Source organism: Exophiala xenobiotica (genome assembly GCF_000835505.1).
Source record: "Exophiala xenobiotica strain CBS 118157 unplaced genomic scaffold supercont1.2, whole genome shotgun sequence".
NCBI lineage: Eukaryota > Fungi > Ascomycota > Eurotiomycetes > Chaetothyriales > Herpotrichiellaceae > Exophiala > Exophiala xenobiotica.
The window spans coordinates 3,466,564-3,479,124 of NW_013562493.1; the positions used below are offsets into that span (position 1 = coordinate 3,466,564).

The 12,561-nt window shown below is 51.4% G+C and overlaps 4 protein-coding genes across 7 annotated transcripts; 3 read left to right on the forward strand and 1 right to left on the reverse strand.

The window, feature by feature from the left end:
* Window positions 1-73: 73 nt before the first annotated feature.
* Window positions 74-2,878, reverse strand: PV05_03475 (uncharacterized protein). Its single transcript, XM_013464117.1, has 2 exons — window positions 2,736-2,878; window positions 74-2,670 (listed from the first exon to the last, which is right to left on the reverse strand). The coding sequence occupies exon 2, from the start codon at window positions 2,144-2,146 to the stop codon at window positions 215-217; it is 1,932 nt and encodes a 643-aa protein (XP_013319571.1). The 5' UTR covers window positions 2,147-2,670; window positions 2,736-2,878; the 3' UTR covers window positions 74-214.
* Window positions 2,858-5,132, forward strand: PV05_03476. 2 transcript variants are annotated; one of them, XM_013464119.1, is made up of 3 exons: window positions 2,858-3,248; window positions 3,308-3,323; window positions 3,375-5,132. In XM_013464119.1, the coding sequence occupies exons 1-3, from the start codon at window positions 3,112-3,114 to the stop codon at window positions 4,677-4,679; spliced, it is 1,458 nt and encodes a 485-aa protein (XP_013319573.1). In that variant the 5' UTR covers window positions 2,858-3,111; the 3' UTR covers window positions 4,680-5,132. The 2 variants fall into 2 exon arrangements, with proteins under 2 accessions (XP_013319573.1, XP_013319572.1); XM_013464118.1 differs by having other exon boundaries at window positions 3,308-5,132.
* An 815-nt stretch (window positions 5,133-5,947) lies between these two features.
* PV05_03477 (TIGR01456 family HAD hydrolase) lies at window positions 5,948-8,281 on the forward strand. Its single transcript, XM_013464120.1, has 2 exons — window positions 5,948-6,734; window positions 6,790-8,281. Exons 1-2 carry the CDS (start codon window positions 6,328-6,330, stop codon window positions 7,757-7,759), a joined length of 1,377 nt encoding a protein of 458 aa, XP_013319574.1. The 5' UTR covers window positions 5,948-6,327; the 3' UTR covers window positions 7,760-8,281.
* Window positions 8,282-8,764: 483 nt separating this feature from the next.
* PV05_03478 lies at window positions 8,765-12,463 on the forward strand. 3 transcript variants are annotated; one of them, XM_013464123.1, is made up of 3 exons: window positions 8,765-9,649; window positions 9,703-9,858; window positions 9,914-12,463. In XM_013464123.1, the coding sequence occupies exons 1-3, from the start codon at window positions 9,442-9,444 to the stop codon at window positions 12,058-12,060; spliced, it is 2,511 nt and encodes an 836-aa protein (XP_013319577.1). In that variant the 5' UTR covers window positions 8,765-9,441; the 3' UTR covers window positions 12,061-12,463. The 3 variants fall into 3 exon arrangements, with proteins under 3 accessions (XP_013319577.1, XP_013319575.1, XP_013319576.1); XM_013464121.1 differs by having other exon boundaries at window positions 8,765-9,619; XM_013464122.1 differs by having other exon boundaries at window positions 8,765-9,858.
* Window positions 12,464-12,561: the final 98 nt, after the last annotated feature.

Sequence of the window (12,561 nt, forward strand, 5' to 3'; positions counted from 1 at the left end):
GGGTGATGGGGGCTCGAGGTAGAGGAACGACGAGGAGAACCGGCCCGATAGGCACTAGCTTCCCGGCTTCATGCGTCTGCTCCATCACTTTGATGGAAGTCAAATCAGATCTTCCGCTATCTCATCGGGCATCCTACAAGTAACTACCTAGCCACACTTGCGTACCGTGAGTCCTAGCTTCCGTCTGTTCTTTGAATCGCAGCATATACATCGACTATCCTCCGGGCTCAACGGACTCGATCTCGTCGGGCGCCGTCAGCAGCCCATCCACAAAAGCCCAGCCTTGTCGTCGCATATTGCCCCATTTTTCTGCCACCTTTTTGACGACTAGCTCTCCTGTCGCGACAGCATCTTCCTTTGAATCATGACCGGCTTCACCTGCTGCTTGAATAGACTTAGAGAGGTACTTCTGACTCAGCATTCTCAAACCATATCTGATAGGTAGTCCACGCGGATGAGGATACAGCAGAACCGTGTCGACGATGAACGGATGAATGAGGCGGCAAACGTTAAGATCATTCTCGATGGCGTGACCAATTAACGGTGTATCCGGGCTCAAGTGCTCGAACAACAGATCTCTCGCTGCTGCCGGCGAACCGACTTTGCGCAAGGCCAGTGCGTCTCCCTCTGCTGAGGCAATCACATCTTTTGCGGAAGTCGGCTGATGTGGCGGTGCATTGGCAAAAGCCTCTGGCGTGACGCCCGAGAACCTCGTGTTGAGATCAAGGATCTCGCCGTAAGGACGGACCAGAACGTCGAGGAGAAGTCTGTTTTCTGGCCATGTGACAGCTGTGACGCGGATGACCTCCATTCCAAGCGTGGTGTAGCCCATCTCACAATCAAATGATACTGGTTGCCTCCTCAGGACATCTGCTTTTGGTGGAGTATGTTCGAACTGCAGTATACTTGCTAGTCGTTTTGGATCCTTCACATAGAAGACGTGGGTAGCTGCTTCTGAGCAGCCTTCGCTACCTTGAGATTTGTTGCAGCATGGATAGATGGCTTCGGATTGACCGAGTATCCGAGTAGCTTTCGATCCACCTGCGAGATATGGCTTGGCCCAGTGGTAGCGACACTTTCCATGACTGGTAAGCCGACCATGCTGGTCTCTTCCCGGAAACACCTGAAATCGAGTGCCACATCTGTCGCAGCTTTCATATCCTGCTGCTGCCGCAATGCCTGCTTTCGCGGAGGCAATGTCCTTATCCGTAGGCTTGCTTGTCACGTACCCAAATGCCTCGAGGCCTTCAATCGGTGTGCGTAGATGTTTGAGGACGGCGATTTGCTCATTCAGAGTAGCCAGACCCGTCGAGATTTCATCAGGCACGGTGTTCCTCTCTTTTCCTTGGGATACATTGTTGGATTTTGTCCCAGTCCAGTGGCTCACGGCTTTCACCCATTCATCAGTGGTCATCTTCTTGATGCGTAGCACCTTTTGGGCCAACGCATTCTTGTAGATGTTCTCGCCCAGTTTCGTGGCGGCCTCTTCTTCATCAAGGGCAAAAGTGATCAGTTCTTGTTCCTTCAGGACAAGGGTTTTACGTGGATCTTTCATCGCAGCAAGCTTGGCATTCTGTGCCTGCATCTGTTCATGCAACTTTTGTAGTATCGCTAGTCTTGTCTTCAGAACAGCTGGAGCTCTAGCCACATTGCGTGGGGTGAGTGATTCGGCCTTGGTTGGGCGCCTTCCATCTGATGCAGTGGTGGCTTTGCCATCTCTGGTCGGAGGAGGCGATACTGTTCTTGCAACTGAAGCGGGAGTTGGCTTAGTGACGGGGCGGACACCGCCGTGAAGGGCTTTTCTGGAAAGGCCATCATTTCTCACTGTCGAAATTGCTATTGGTGTCGGGGAGGTAGGTCTCCTGTCGGAAAGTCTAGGTACGTCCACATCTCTTCTTGTCGCAGCCGGGTTCACTGTCTGCTCGATATCTTTGCCTGTTTCAGGAATCTCCAGGCGTCTCCTCTTTGGCGGTGGAGAGAGAATTTCTCCTGCACTAAATGGGTCATATTCCTGTGCCGATCCAACTTGATCATGCACGTTTGGTGGTGATGTTGTAGCTTCATGCGAAAAGATACAGGTGGGCAGGCTGCATTCGTATTGCCGAGGGCATGCGATGCCTTTAAAAAGACCCAGGGCGGAGAACATGGCGAATAAGACATACAGTCGCCAATTGATAAAGAGATGACGACTTGGCTGTCTACCTTCGCATTCGGAGATAATGAGCCATCCGCAAGGCTTAGTTGACTTGTGTGCCAGTATTGGTTCGTCAGTGTATAACTGATGGTTACTGTTGGATTTTCATCACATAATCTCCAAGCCTTGCCCAAGATGATAAGACCTGGAAAGCACCTGCCACGCTATCGCTGCGGCATTTAAATCCTTCACTTCTGCCTTATCGCATGGACACGAATGGATGAGATAGCTAGTTTTAGAGCGAAGCCAAGTATTCCGAAGCAGTAGGTGGTTGGCCGTGACAGATGATTGTCAAGTTGGGAGTAAAGATCCGGTCGCACTGAAGGGAAGGCGAGACGAGACTGTGGGCGCGAGAAGAATTGTGAGGTCTGACCTGGGGATAACACGCCTTCCAAGTCACTCATGCACACTGTATATTGACGATGGGTTACAGGGGAGTGAAAGTAACGCCTCCTCAGTCCCGCTGAGCTGTACGCCTATGGTTTAACATAAGTCTATCAGTTACGGTCCAGGAGGACATCGCAAAAGGTGAGAAACCTACCTAGCTCGCTAGGTACCTGATGAGATAGGAGTCCTTGTGGTCAGACAATGCCACTTTTCGGGCCCAGAGGCTCGCCCGATAAGGCTCTCTCAGTTGAAGAATTATATGAATCTGCAGGGCCCCAGAGCTGTCCTCGGACGTAGGACATAGGACATAATAGTCCTCTGCAAAAACCCACGAGATCTGTCCACTCGAGCGTCATCTCGTGGTTGCTTAGAGGCTAGGCCTCACGAGCCCGATCCTGCAAGCCACCGGACCTTAGGGTAGGTATTCTCCCGCGCCGGAGGATCGTGCTCAGCCACCAATTGTCGCTGGCCCCCTGCATGCGCTGCGTCTTAGGCTCATCTATCTACAAGGGTGTCTCCGATCTTTAAGAATGCCTTCGCTTCCTTTCGACTTGCGCAGTTTCGACAGGCAGGCTCTTTTTCCCAATTCCAACATGGCAGAATGCCGTCAGAGATCAGGGCAGTCCACGCCAAAGAAAGCAGAACACCTTTGTGTCCTCGTCCATGGGTGCGCTCAATATTAAAGACCCCATTCTTTCAACTACGTCATTGCTAATTATTCTTCAGGCTCTGGGGCAATGCGGTATGAAAAGTACCTGGTTGCTCAGGATGACAATGCTAATATTACCCCAAGTCTCATCTTAACTACGTCGCACAAGCACTTCGAGACAAGCACAACGAAGAGAAGCTCATAATACTGGCTTGCCGCTCGAATCCAGGGTCGCTCACATACGATGGAGTTGAAGTCGGTGCTGAAAGAGTGGCCAAAGAGATAGAAGACATGCTGGAGGAGCTAGAAAGAGACGGCAACAAAATTACTCGATTCTCGATAGTCGGCTATTCATTAGGCGGCCTGGTCGCGCGATATACGATTGGCTTGCTCTACCACAAGGGATACTTCGACAAGATAACTCCGGTCAATTTCACCACCTTTGCGACGCCTCACCTAGGGGTCAGGACGCCATTGAGAGGATATCAGAACCACCTTTGGAACGTCCTTGGAGCGAGAACCTTGTCAAAGAGTGGCCGGCAGCTTTTCCTGATCGACGAATTCCGGGACACTGGCCGACCACTGCTGAGCGTTTTGGCCGACCCCGGGAGCGTATTCATTCAGGCTCTTTCCCTGTTCCAGCACCGCTCTCTATACACCAATATTGTCAACGACCGTACCGCCGTGTATTATACCACTGGTATCTCGAAGACTGATCCTTATGCTTGCCTTGACAAGCTGAGCATTCATTACCTGGAAGGCTATGAGCCGGTCATTCTAGATCCGGACCACCCTTACGAAATCATACCAGAACACGAGCTGCCTTCGTTCTATCAGCGCGTCCGTACCGGTAGCCGAACATTTCTGCGCCGGACTCCCATTTTCCTGGCTCTCACCGTGCTGATTCCGATAGCGACGGTGGTCTTCCTGGGCAGTTCGTGCGTCCAGACCTTTCGGAGTCGACGCCGCATACAATTGCATGAGACCGATCAGCAAGGAACAGGCTTCGGCATGTACAAAATCCCGTACATGGTCAGGGAGATGCGGGTTGGACTTGAGGATGCGTTTGAAAATGTCAATGCAGCTCAGCAATATGATTATCTGCCAGAAGGGTCCGAAGAGATCGCTTCGACGCCGGCCTCGCCATCCATGTCCACTTTCCCTGCTACATCAGCCGAATCTTTGAGCTCCGAGAAATCAGACGTGGACTTACTTAAAAAGAGCCCCTCAATGTCTGATAGAGCCCCAGAATTCCCCACCTTGGCCCTCACTCCGGCACAGTTTCAGATGATCAAGGCTCTTGACGACGTCGGCTTCCGGAAGTACCCTGTGTATATCCACAAGAGCAGCCATAGTCATGCAGCGATGATCGTGCGTACACCGAGGGCCGCTTTTGAGGAAGGCAAAGTCGTGATCAAGCATTGGCTGGAGAACGAATTTGACATTTGAAACCTCTTGGGAGAGGCTTGCATGCAAACTTTGGGACCTATCCGATGTGGCAGTCTGAGATGGAGATCAAACAACGTGTGGTCATCCGATGGCTGTTATGTTGTCTTGATAGAGACCGACTTTGGCTTCCCTTAAGCCGACGCTTCTTGGCAGTGTGGCTTTTGCGGTAAGCGACATGCCATCCTACGAAGCGAGGCATTATTTGTTCACGAAGTTTTTGATCCTGCGGTGTCATATGTAGCGTTCGTCGTGTCCTTTCAGCGGAGGTGTTGGTTAGACCACTAGTTTACGAATGTACTTCAAGCTTCAGCTGCGAGCATTCTCTATACTCGTACTCGTTCAAGAATTGCGTTATCAGTGTACTGTCAGCCTGAACGGAGTCATTGTGCTTGGGATAGCCGGCAAGCGAGGTACTCGTACCAATACCCAAATCGGAGTTGTTCCCACCTTGCTGCCTGGTTTCTGGTTGGCGTTCACCGCAACAATAAGTGCACATGTTACCTCGTAGGATTATATTCTAAAGCCACAAGTCTTTGGATCGACGTCCAGCGAACAAAATCTACTGGACAACAATGCACGTAACTTGATCGAGACAAGACACATCGTCCAACCAACATCCAACATTCTATTCAAGGTATCCAACAGAGACATAAAGAACGAATGAGCATTACCTGGCGTGTTGGGCATTGGGCGGACGCATCCCATATACTCCGGCACTTCTGGTAACTTCTCGTCTTGCGTGTCCGGTGGGTACCTCTTGGAAGCGGGTTACGACTGCTCCTGGAACCAATTTTTCTGTCCTGGACTGCTATGTACCCGTACCTCTCGTACCTCTCGTACCAAAACGTTCCTGACTAAAATAATAAGGATTTATGGATTCCGTAGTTTCCGGGATGAAAAAAGTGATGTGGACTAATGAGATCAGCGGCGTCACATTCGGGGAAGTGAAATTGAGGCTCGAGTATCTGCAGTCAGACATGATCAAAGCCTGTTCTTCTATACGACTGCACGTGATATGTCACTATAAACAGATACCAAAATAGCGGGTCTGACGGCTGATTTATTTTCAGCCTTTCGGTCCTTTTTCTCGGTGGATTGTTGCCGAAGGATTCTGCAAGGACCACAGGGACTTCCTACCACAGCTCGAGCGAATGTCGACAGCATCCCAGGGGATGACAGATTCGCCTCTCTCCACTCAAAAACAAACGTGCATTGTTATTTGCTTACATTGTATGTCTTGATGCTGGGTTCTTTTTGCGGCCTCTGATCAGGTCGCCTCCATTCGCTCACTATTGACGTCATCATGCGTTACTATCACAATTTTCGTGTGAATCCTCAAACGACCGCCTGGAGTTCTGTTTTCGTGTGATCCACTGTTTTGGTTACAGTTATCTTTGTATCTCTCCACTTGCTTCGCACGTGTGTCCAGTGTTGCCTCCCGTTACTTATCCACAAGGAACAGTAGGGTCTTGGACGAAGGACGAAGTACATATAATAAACCCAACTCCCTATCGACCGGAGACTTTTGTCCAGATTATCTAGGGTCCATACGAGTACCATACATTCGACCAAGCAGCGTCCCTTTCAAAACGAGATAAGCTGCATCGCCTGTGACATCAAGGACGGACAACATTGGTATACATTCAAGATGTCTGCTGCAGACGCCCCTCCAGATATGGACAACAATCTGTTGTCTCCCGTCACAACTAGAAGGAGAGCCACGCGGACACTTTCGAATCAGAGTGCCACTCGAGCAGATCTGTTCAGTGGCCTGGCTGTTGTCGGGCCTCCTGAACATCTCGGGAAATCCAGCAATGCCCACGAAACTGCCAAGGCCATGGAATTGGCCAAGCATCATCTGGCTGAAGCTTCAGATCTGACGACGCCGGAGGACTCTCAGCCTACTACTCCTGACGAATCTGGTCTGAAGACCACCGATAAATATGCTTTTGCATTCGATATTGACGGTGTATTGATCAAAGGTGGCGAGGTGATCCCAGAAGCCATCGAAGCCATGAAAGTATTGAACGGCGAAAACGAGTATGGTATCAAAGTGTAAGTCTGGTGGGCAGCTGGTGAGGTTAGCAAGCAATCACTGACAATTATACAGACCATATATCTTTGTGACGAACGGAGGTGGCAAGACTGAAGAAGAGCGTTGCATTCAGCTGTCCAACCAACTCCAATTAGAAGTGTCGCCTGGACAATTCATCTGTGGCCACACACCTATGAGGGATATGGCCCAGAAGTACCATACCGTCCTTGTTGTCGGTGGTGAAGGCGAGAAATGTCGCACCGTTGCCGAGGGCTATGGGTTCAAAGACGTCATCACTCCTGGAGATATCATAAAGGATAACAAAGACACCACCCCATTCCGGAAGTTGACCGAGGAGGAGCTCAAGCACTCGGTCAAACGCAACTATGGCGAGGTCGAAATCGAAGCAGTGTTCGTCTTTGCCGACAGCAGAGATTGGGCCGGCGACTCCCAGATCATTCTCGATCTCTGTATGAGTAAGAATGGTCGATTGGGCACGCGGTCGGAGACTTTTGAGGATGGCCCGCCAGTCTTTTTCTCCCACAATGATATTGTCTGGGCCACTTCTCACGCATACTCCCGTATTGGCATGGGTGCTCTGCGAGCATCCCTCGAAGCCATGTTCAAGGCCATCACCGGTAAAGAGTTGAAGACGGTTGCTTTCGGCAAGCCTCAGCTAGGTACGTTCGAGTTCGCAACCCGGCTCCTTCAGCAATGGCGAAAGGACACCCATGGCATCAACAAACCTCCGGAGACCGTGTACTTTGTTGGTGACACCCCGGAGTCAGATATCCGGGGTACCAATGAGTTCAACGAGCATGGGTCTCCCGATGTAGACTGGTACTCCATCTTGGTTCGGACTGGGGTCTTCCGCGAAGGCACAAGACCTGCCTTCATGCCCAGAATGACTGTCGACAACGTTTTGGAAGCCGTCAAACATGGAATGCAGCGCGAATTCGACAAGGCCTTGAAGAATTTGACGATTGGAGGCGGAGCACCCCAGCTCACTGATGCTATTGCGGAGGATGACGTTGAAGAAGACTAAGGTATGTCCGGCGGCGCTGCATCCGAAGGAATAAAGGCATTCTGGGGGATTATACCCGCCAACGGCACCAAAATCCGGAGACGGCAAAATTCCATGTCGAGGCAGCCTCTTTCGCCCTTGAACTTTAAGTGCGGAAAAGTTCTGTATACCAAGCGGTGGCGGTCTTACCTCGAGCATGCTCACCTACGACTTTACGAAAGCATTTAAAGGCGCTACTGGTGCGGAAATCACAGCCCGCGCCACCATTATCGAATCTTAGAGGCGGCATTGTCATGGCGTTAGTGAGATTGGCAGACCTCGTCATGTATGATTTTCACATCACATCAGCAATTGGATCACAAGAGGCGTTGAGGTTGGTCTTGGTTAATAGAATTAGCCCAGCTTTACTGTAATGCGGTAGCCTCCATCATGCCAAAATAGGCACTCGGTCAGCTGGGGCTATGGGGGCCGTCTATGGAGTCATCACACTTCAATACGATATGACCGTTCATGTTCTTCACAGATATCTGAAGATCCAAGAGACAAGCTTTATGTTCTTTGCGTTCGCTTGTAGCTGTAGCTGCGCCTGCAGGTCGTGATAAGTATATCACATTCAGGAAATGCAGTTGACTGGCATAGTGAACCTAGTTGTCTGGGGACCAAGGAGATCATTCCCACCGGTCAACACTGTCATTTGCAGCTCTAGTGGCACCGGGCTTGCATACATATGTGATGGTAGCGAGCCAACTGCAGGTCGCTAGCTTCTGAGTGATGATTAAATATAGGAATGAAGGCATTTGTCCTGTTGAGATTCGAAAAAAGGCTGAAGAGTTGTGGTGACACGTTTGAGACATGGGCCGGAGTAGTGTTTGGTACGCGTGGGTTGAGCCTGATGAGCCACGATGAGCCTATGGTTGAGGAGCTGCCCAGCCGGCTCGATGTGCTAGGCCTCGAGCACAATTCGCTACCCAAAAGAATAAGCATCTGGTTTCCTCGCGATAGCCGGTGGTTAGGTAGAAACAAAGTCTACTTAGTCTAGCCATGCTTCTGCGAGCAGAACAAAGTTGCCTGGTTGGGCGTGGATAAAGGTGCAAGCCCTTGCTGACCTCTTGCATGAGACCAAAAAGGCTTGTTGCCCTCACATCCCTAACGAACGCTGAACTGTCCAAAACCCTCCGTTACTCACTGCAAAACCCCCCTGACACCCATCCTGAGTCGCAGCTTTCACCTCTGTCGAATCCCATCAAGAGTTCGTCGAAGTCTTCTGGCAAGATTCCTTGGAAAACCGGTCCCAGTCATCCAGAACCAAAACCTCCCAGCAAGCCAGGCACATTTCATCCTGCGCCCACTGCCTATGCTTGGTACTGATCGACATCCGACACCCTGCTGCTGCGCACCGCTTGGCCAGCCTCTTCCTTCAGCCGATCCTACTCCTTGCAATTCGGTTTCCCAAACCTCTCATTCTCTGGCCCTTGGAAACACCACACTTCGTCGCATTCTGTGCGTTCCAGCGTCTGCTTCTCGATTCGTTCCTGGCGTACTTTTTTTCGGCGCGCGTTAACGACATCATCCTCTCAAATCATTCGTTCACCCTGTTTGGCACAAAGAGGAGGGACCACGCACAACGACATCGCCTCCGAGACGACAAGGGAGTCTCCCTCGTCTGAAACCCGCCCAAGTGCGCATTGCGCCCCGTTGCCAGTATGACAACAAATGGCACAGGGCCGACAAGTCCTCCACAAGCTATTGATCGACCTTCACAACGTGGTGCACCTGCTCCTGCGCCTTCTTCGCTAGCTGCGGCTTCTCCTCCGTCCAAACGAGAGTTGGCATCCTGGTGGAAGAAGTTCAGGAGGACAACTGAAAAGACAGACGAGAAAGGTGAGACAAGAAGAAGCGAGCGGTCGTCCTGCAAGACAACAATACCTCTTTCTCTCACGAGCATGTCACTAATTCCTTGTCAGTTGAAAACGGTCCTGGGATTTTCGGCGTGCCGCTGGCCGACAGCATCAGATACGCAAACGTCGCCATCTCATTACAGAACGAGCAGGGCGAAAGCTTCATCTACGGATACGTCCCTATTGTAGTTGCAAAATGTGGTGTATTTCTGAAAGAGAGAGGTGCGCACAAGAGTAACGACTCTTGATGACAACGTTAGGGCTGACGCATTTCTAGCTACTGATGTCGAGGGCATCTTCAGACTGAGCGGATCCGCAAAGAGAATCAAAGATCTACAAACGGTGTTCAATTCTCCTGACAGATATGGGAAAGGACTGGACTGGACTGGATACACGGTCCACGACGCAGCCAACATCCTCCGCCGCTATCTTAACCAGTTACCCGAACCTATCGTCCCCCTAGACTTTTACGAACGATTCCGCGAGCCTCTCCGAGGGACACAAATTCAAGGATCCGATGGCGAAATGCGACCCAGAGACCTCAGTGTCGATGAACACAGCGCGGCTGTGACTTCATACCAAAAACTCATCACCGAGTTACCTCCTCTTAATCGACAATTACTCCTCTACATTCTCGATTTGCTAGCAGTCTTTGCATCCAAATCGGACCTGAACCGCATGACTGCGGCCAACCTCGCTGCCATTTTTCAACCAGGCATCATTTCGCATCCATCCCATGATATGGCGCCCGAGGAATACAGACTCAGTCAAGACGTGTTGATCTTCTTGATCGAGAACCAAGATAATTTCCTCATTGGCATGTCTGGAACCGCAGTCGACGAAAAGACCCAGAAAGATGTCGAGAGCGGTCCACCCTCTGTGCGCTCACCCAAACCGCTCGGCCGCTCAGCGTCCAACGCTAGCGCAGGCGCAGACAGTCTCAGAAAATACGGTGTACGGCGCAACGTGTCGGTGTCTTCTCGAGGTTCAAGAGAAAGGGGCAGCCCCGGAGTTTCAAGTCCAGGCACGCCTTCTGGAGTAACCTCATTCGCCGGAAGTTCGGGCATATCTCGAAGCAATACTGTCCCATCCAAACGATCTCCAGCCATTAGTTCTGGCCGCTTTCAGCGCATAAATGATGCTTCGGACCCTACCGTGCCTACAGTCAGCTCACCAATAGCTGGCTCGGGAACCCCTTCAGCCAATGCAGAAGACTCCGGGCCGAAGTCCTCAAGATCTGGATCCATCCAACCAGATGACGTTGAAGGCAGGACAACGGCAGCAGCTACCGCAGGCGTCCAGGCGCCAACACAGCCAACAGAGCGGCAGCAGCAGTTGTTGTCCGCTGCGTCAACCGTGCCTAACCAGGCCGCTTCAATGCCAGGGCAGACACCGAATCAACAACCTGCAACGAACGCAGCACCAGCTCCTAATAAGGACCGCAAGATGCCCAACATCTTCTCCAAGTCACCAATTTTTGGTCCTTCAGATCCCTCGGGTCGACAACCCAGGAAGCTCCAGAAGCGACAGAGGATTCCGGGAGCCGTCAATGATAGCGCCCAAAGTTCATTGAACTCCCTCCATGGCGAGGATGCAGGCACCTTCCATACACCACTTGTCTCGCCTGAGATTGGTAGTGCAGGCAGAAATGACCCTTTGGCCGCTGCTCAGGGTCCAGCCTTGATAAGTACAGCTGCCACGCCTGTTAACGAGACCCCAGGATCCAAGCAGTTTACGGCTGGTAGTGAGGAGCAAAATCACGCTGCTGGACTGAAGCCGCCGCCCAAATCTCCGCCTGGCTCTACTCATTCACGCTCGTCTTTCACCGACCATTCGGAGACTGACATGCTCGACGATACTGCACCGCGGCCCGGAAGAGAAAAGCGTCGTAGTAGATGGAGGTTCTCATCGTCTGCGAAGAAAGGCGAGAACTCCCCACTGGCGCCACCACCCCCGATTGGACAAAACGCAGGCGCGAGAGGAAGCAACAGCTCTCTGGGCAGTGCTAGTCGGCCAAGGAAGAGCTTCACGGGAGATTCTCAGCAAACACAATCAGCTTCGGTGTATGGAGACGCGCCCTTTGGGAGTGGACAGCAATCACTGATTGGACCCTCGAGTCAGGAGTCGAGTGAAGCTCAAAACGCAGAGACTGAGAAGAAAGGGCTGTTTGGCAAATGGAAGGCGAAGATGTCTCAGACTAGAGAAGAGAGGAATGCCGAGAAGGAAAGGGCCAAGAGTCCCCCGAGAAATGAACATGGTGCTTCGCGAAGCAGTCTGAATGCTTTTGCTCAGGAGCATCTCGCCACGAGAGGGCGGTCGTTCGACAGGCCACGAGAGGAGGTTTTGCCTGGTGTTGCAGAGAAGCCACTGGCGGAGAGTCAAGGTCAACCGACAAAAGCGGCACCTGAGCAAGGAGAGAAGTAAGGATCGGACCAGCATGATGGGTTGACGATTTGACGACTGGAGTTCTTGTTGGATTACTTTGACAATGTTGTACGCATGGCGTTGATGGATGTTGGACAAGTACGGAGCACAAGTACTGGGCATTATATATTGGGCGAGGGTCAGGAAAGTTGTAATGGACACACAGAAACAATCTCGTCGAAGGTCTGCAGGCGATAAATTGGGCCTTATGGACTCAATGGGTTAAGCGAATCCAGATCACAACCAGAGCGCTTGGGAGCTATGAGCATGACAAGAAAAAGGGATTTATCGATTGATATGCAGTGACTTGGGTCAATGCCGTGGTCGGTGCCTGGGGCTGGCTGGGGTTTTATGCGTTGTTTGACTATTATGAACGCAAAAATGGAAACATCCATGAAGAGTGTATCTCATGTTTGCTTTGTTCCTCGTATCCAACCGCCTATTATCTCGTCACAGGAAGTATACTAGCACTCCATTGCGTGAAGCTGCTACAAGAACAAG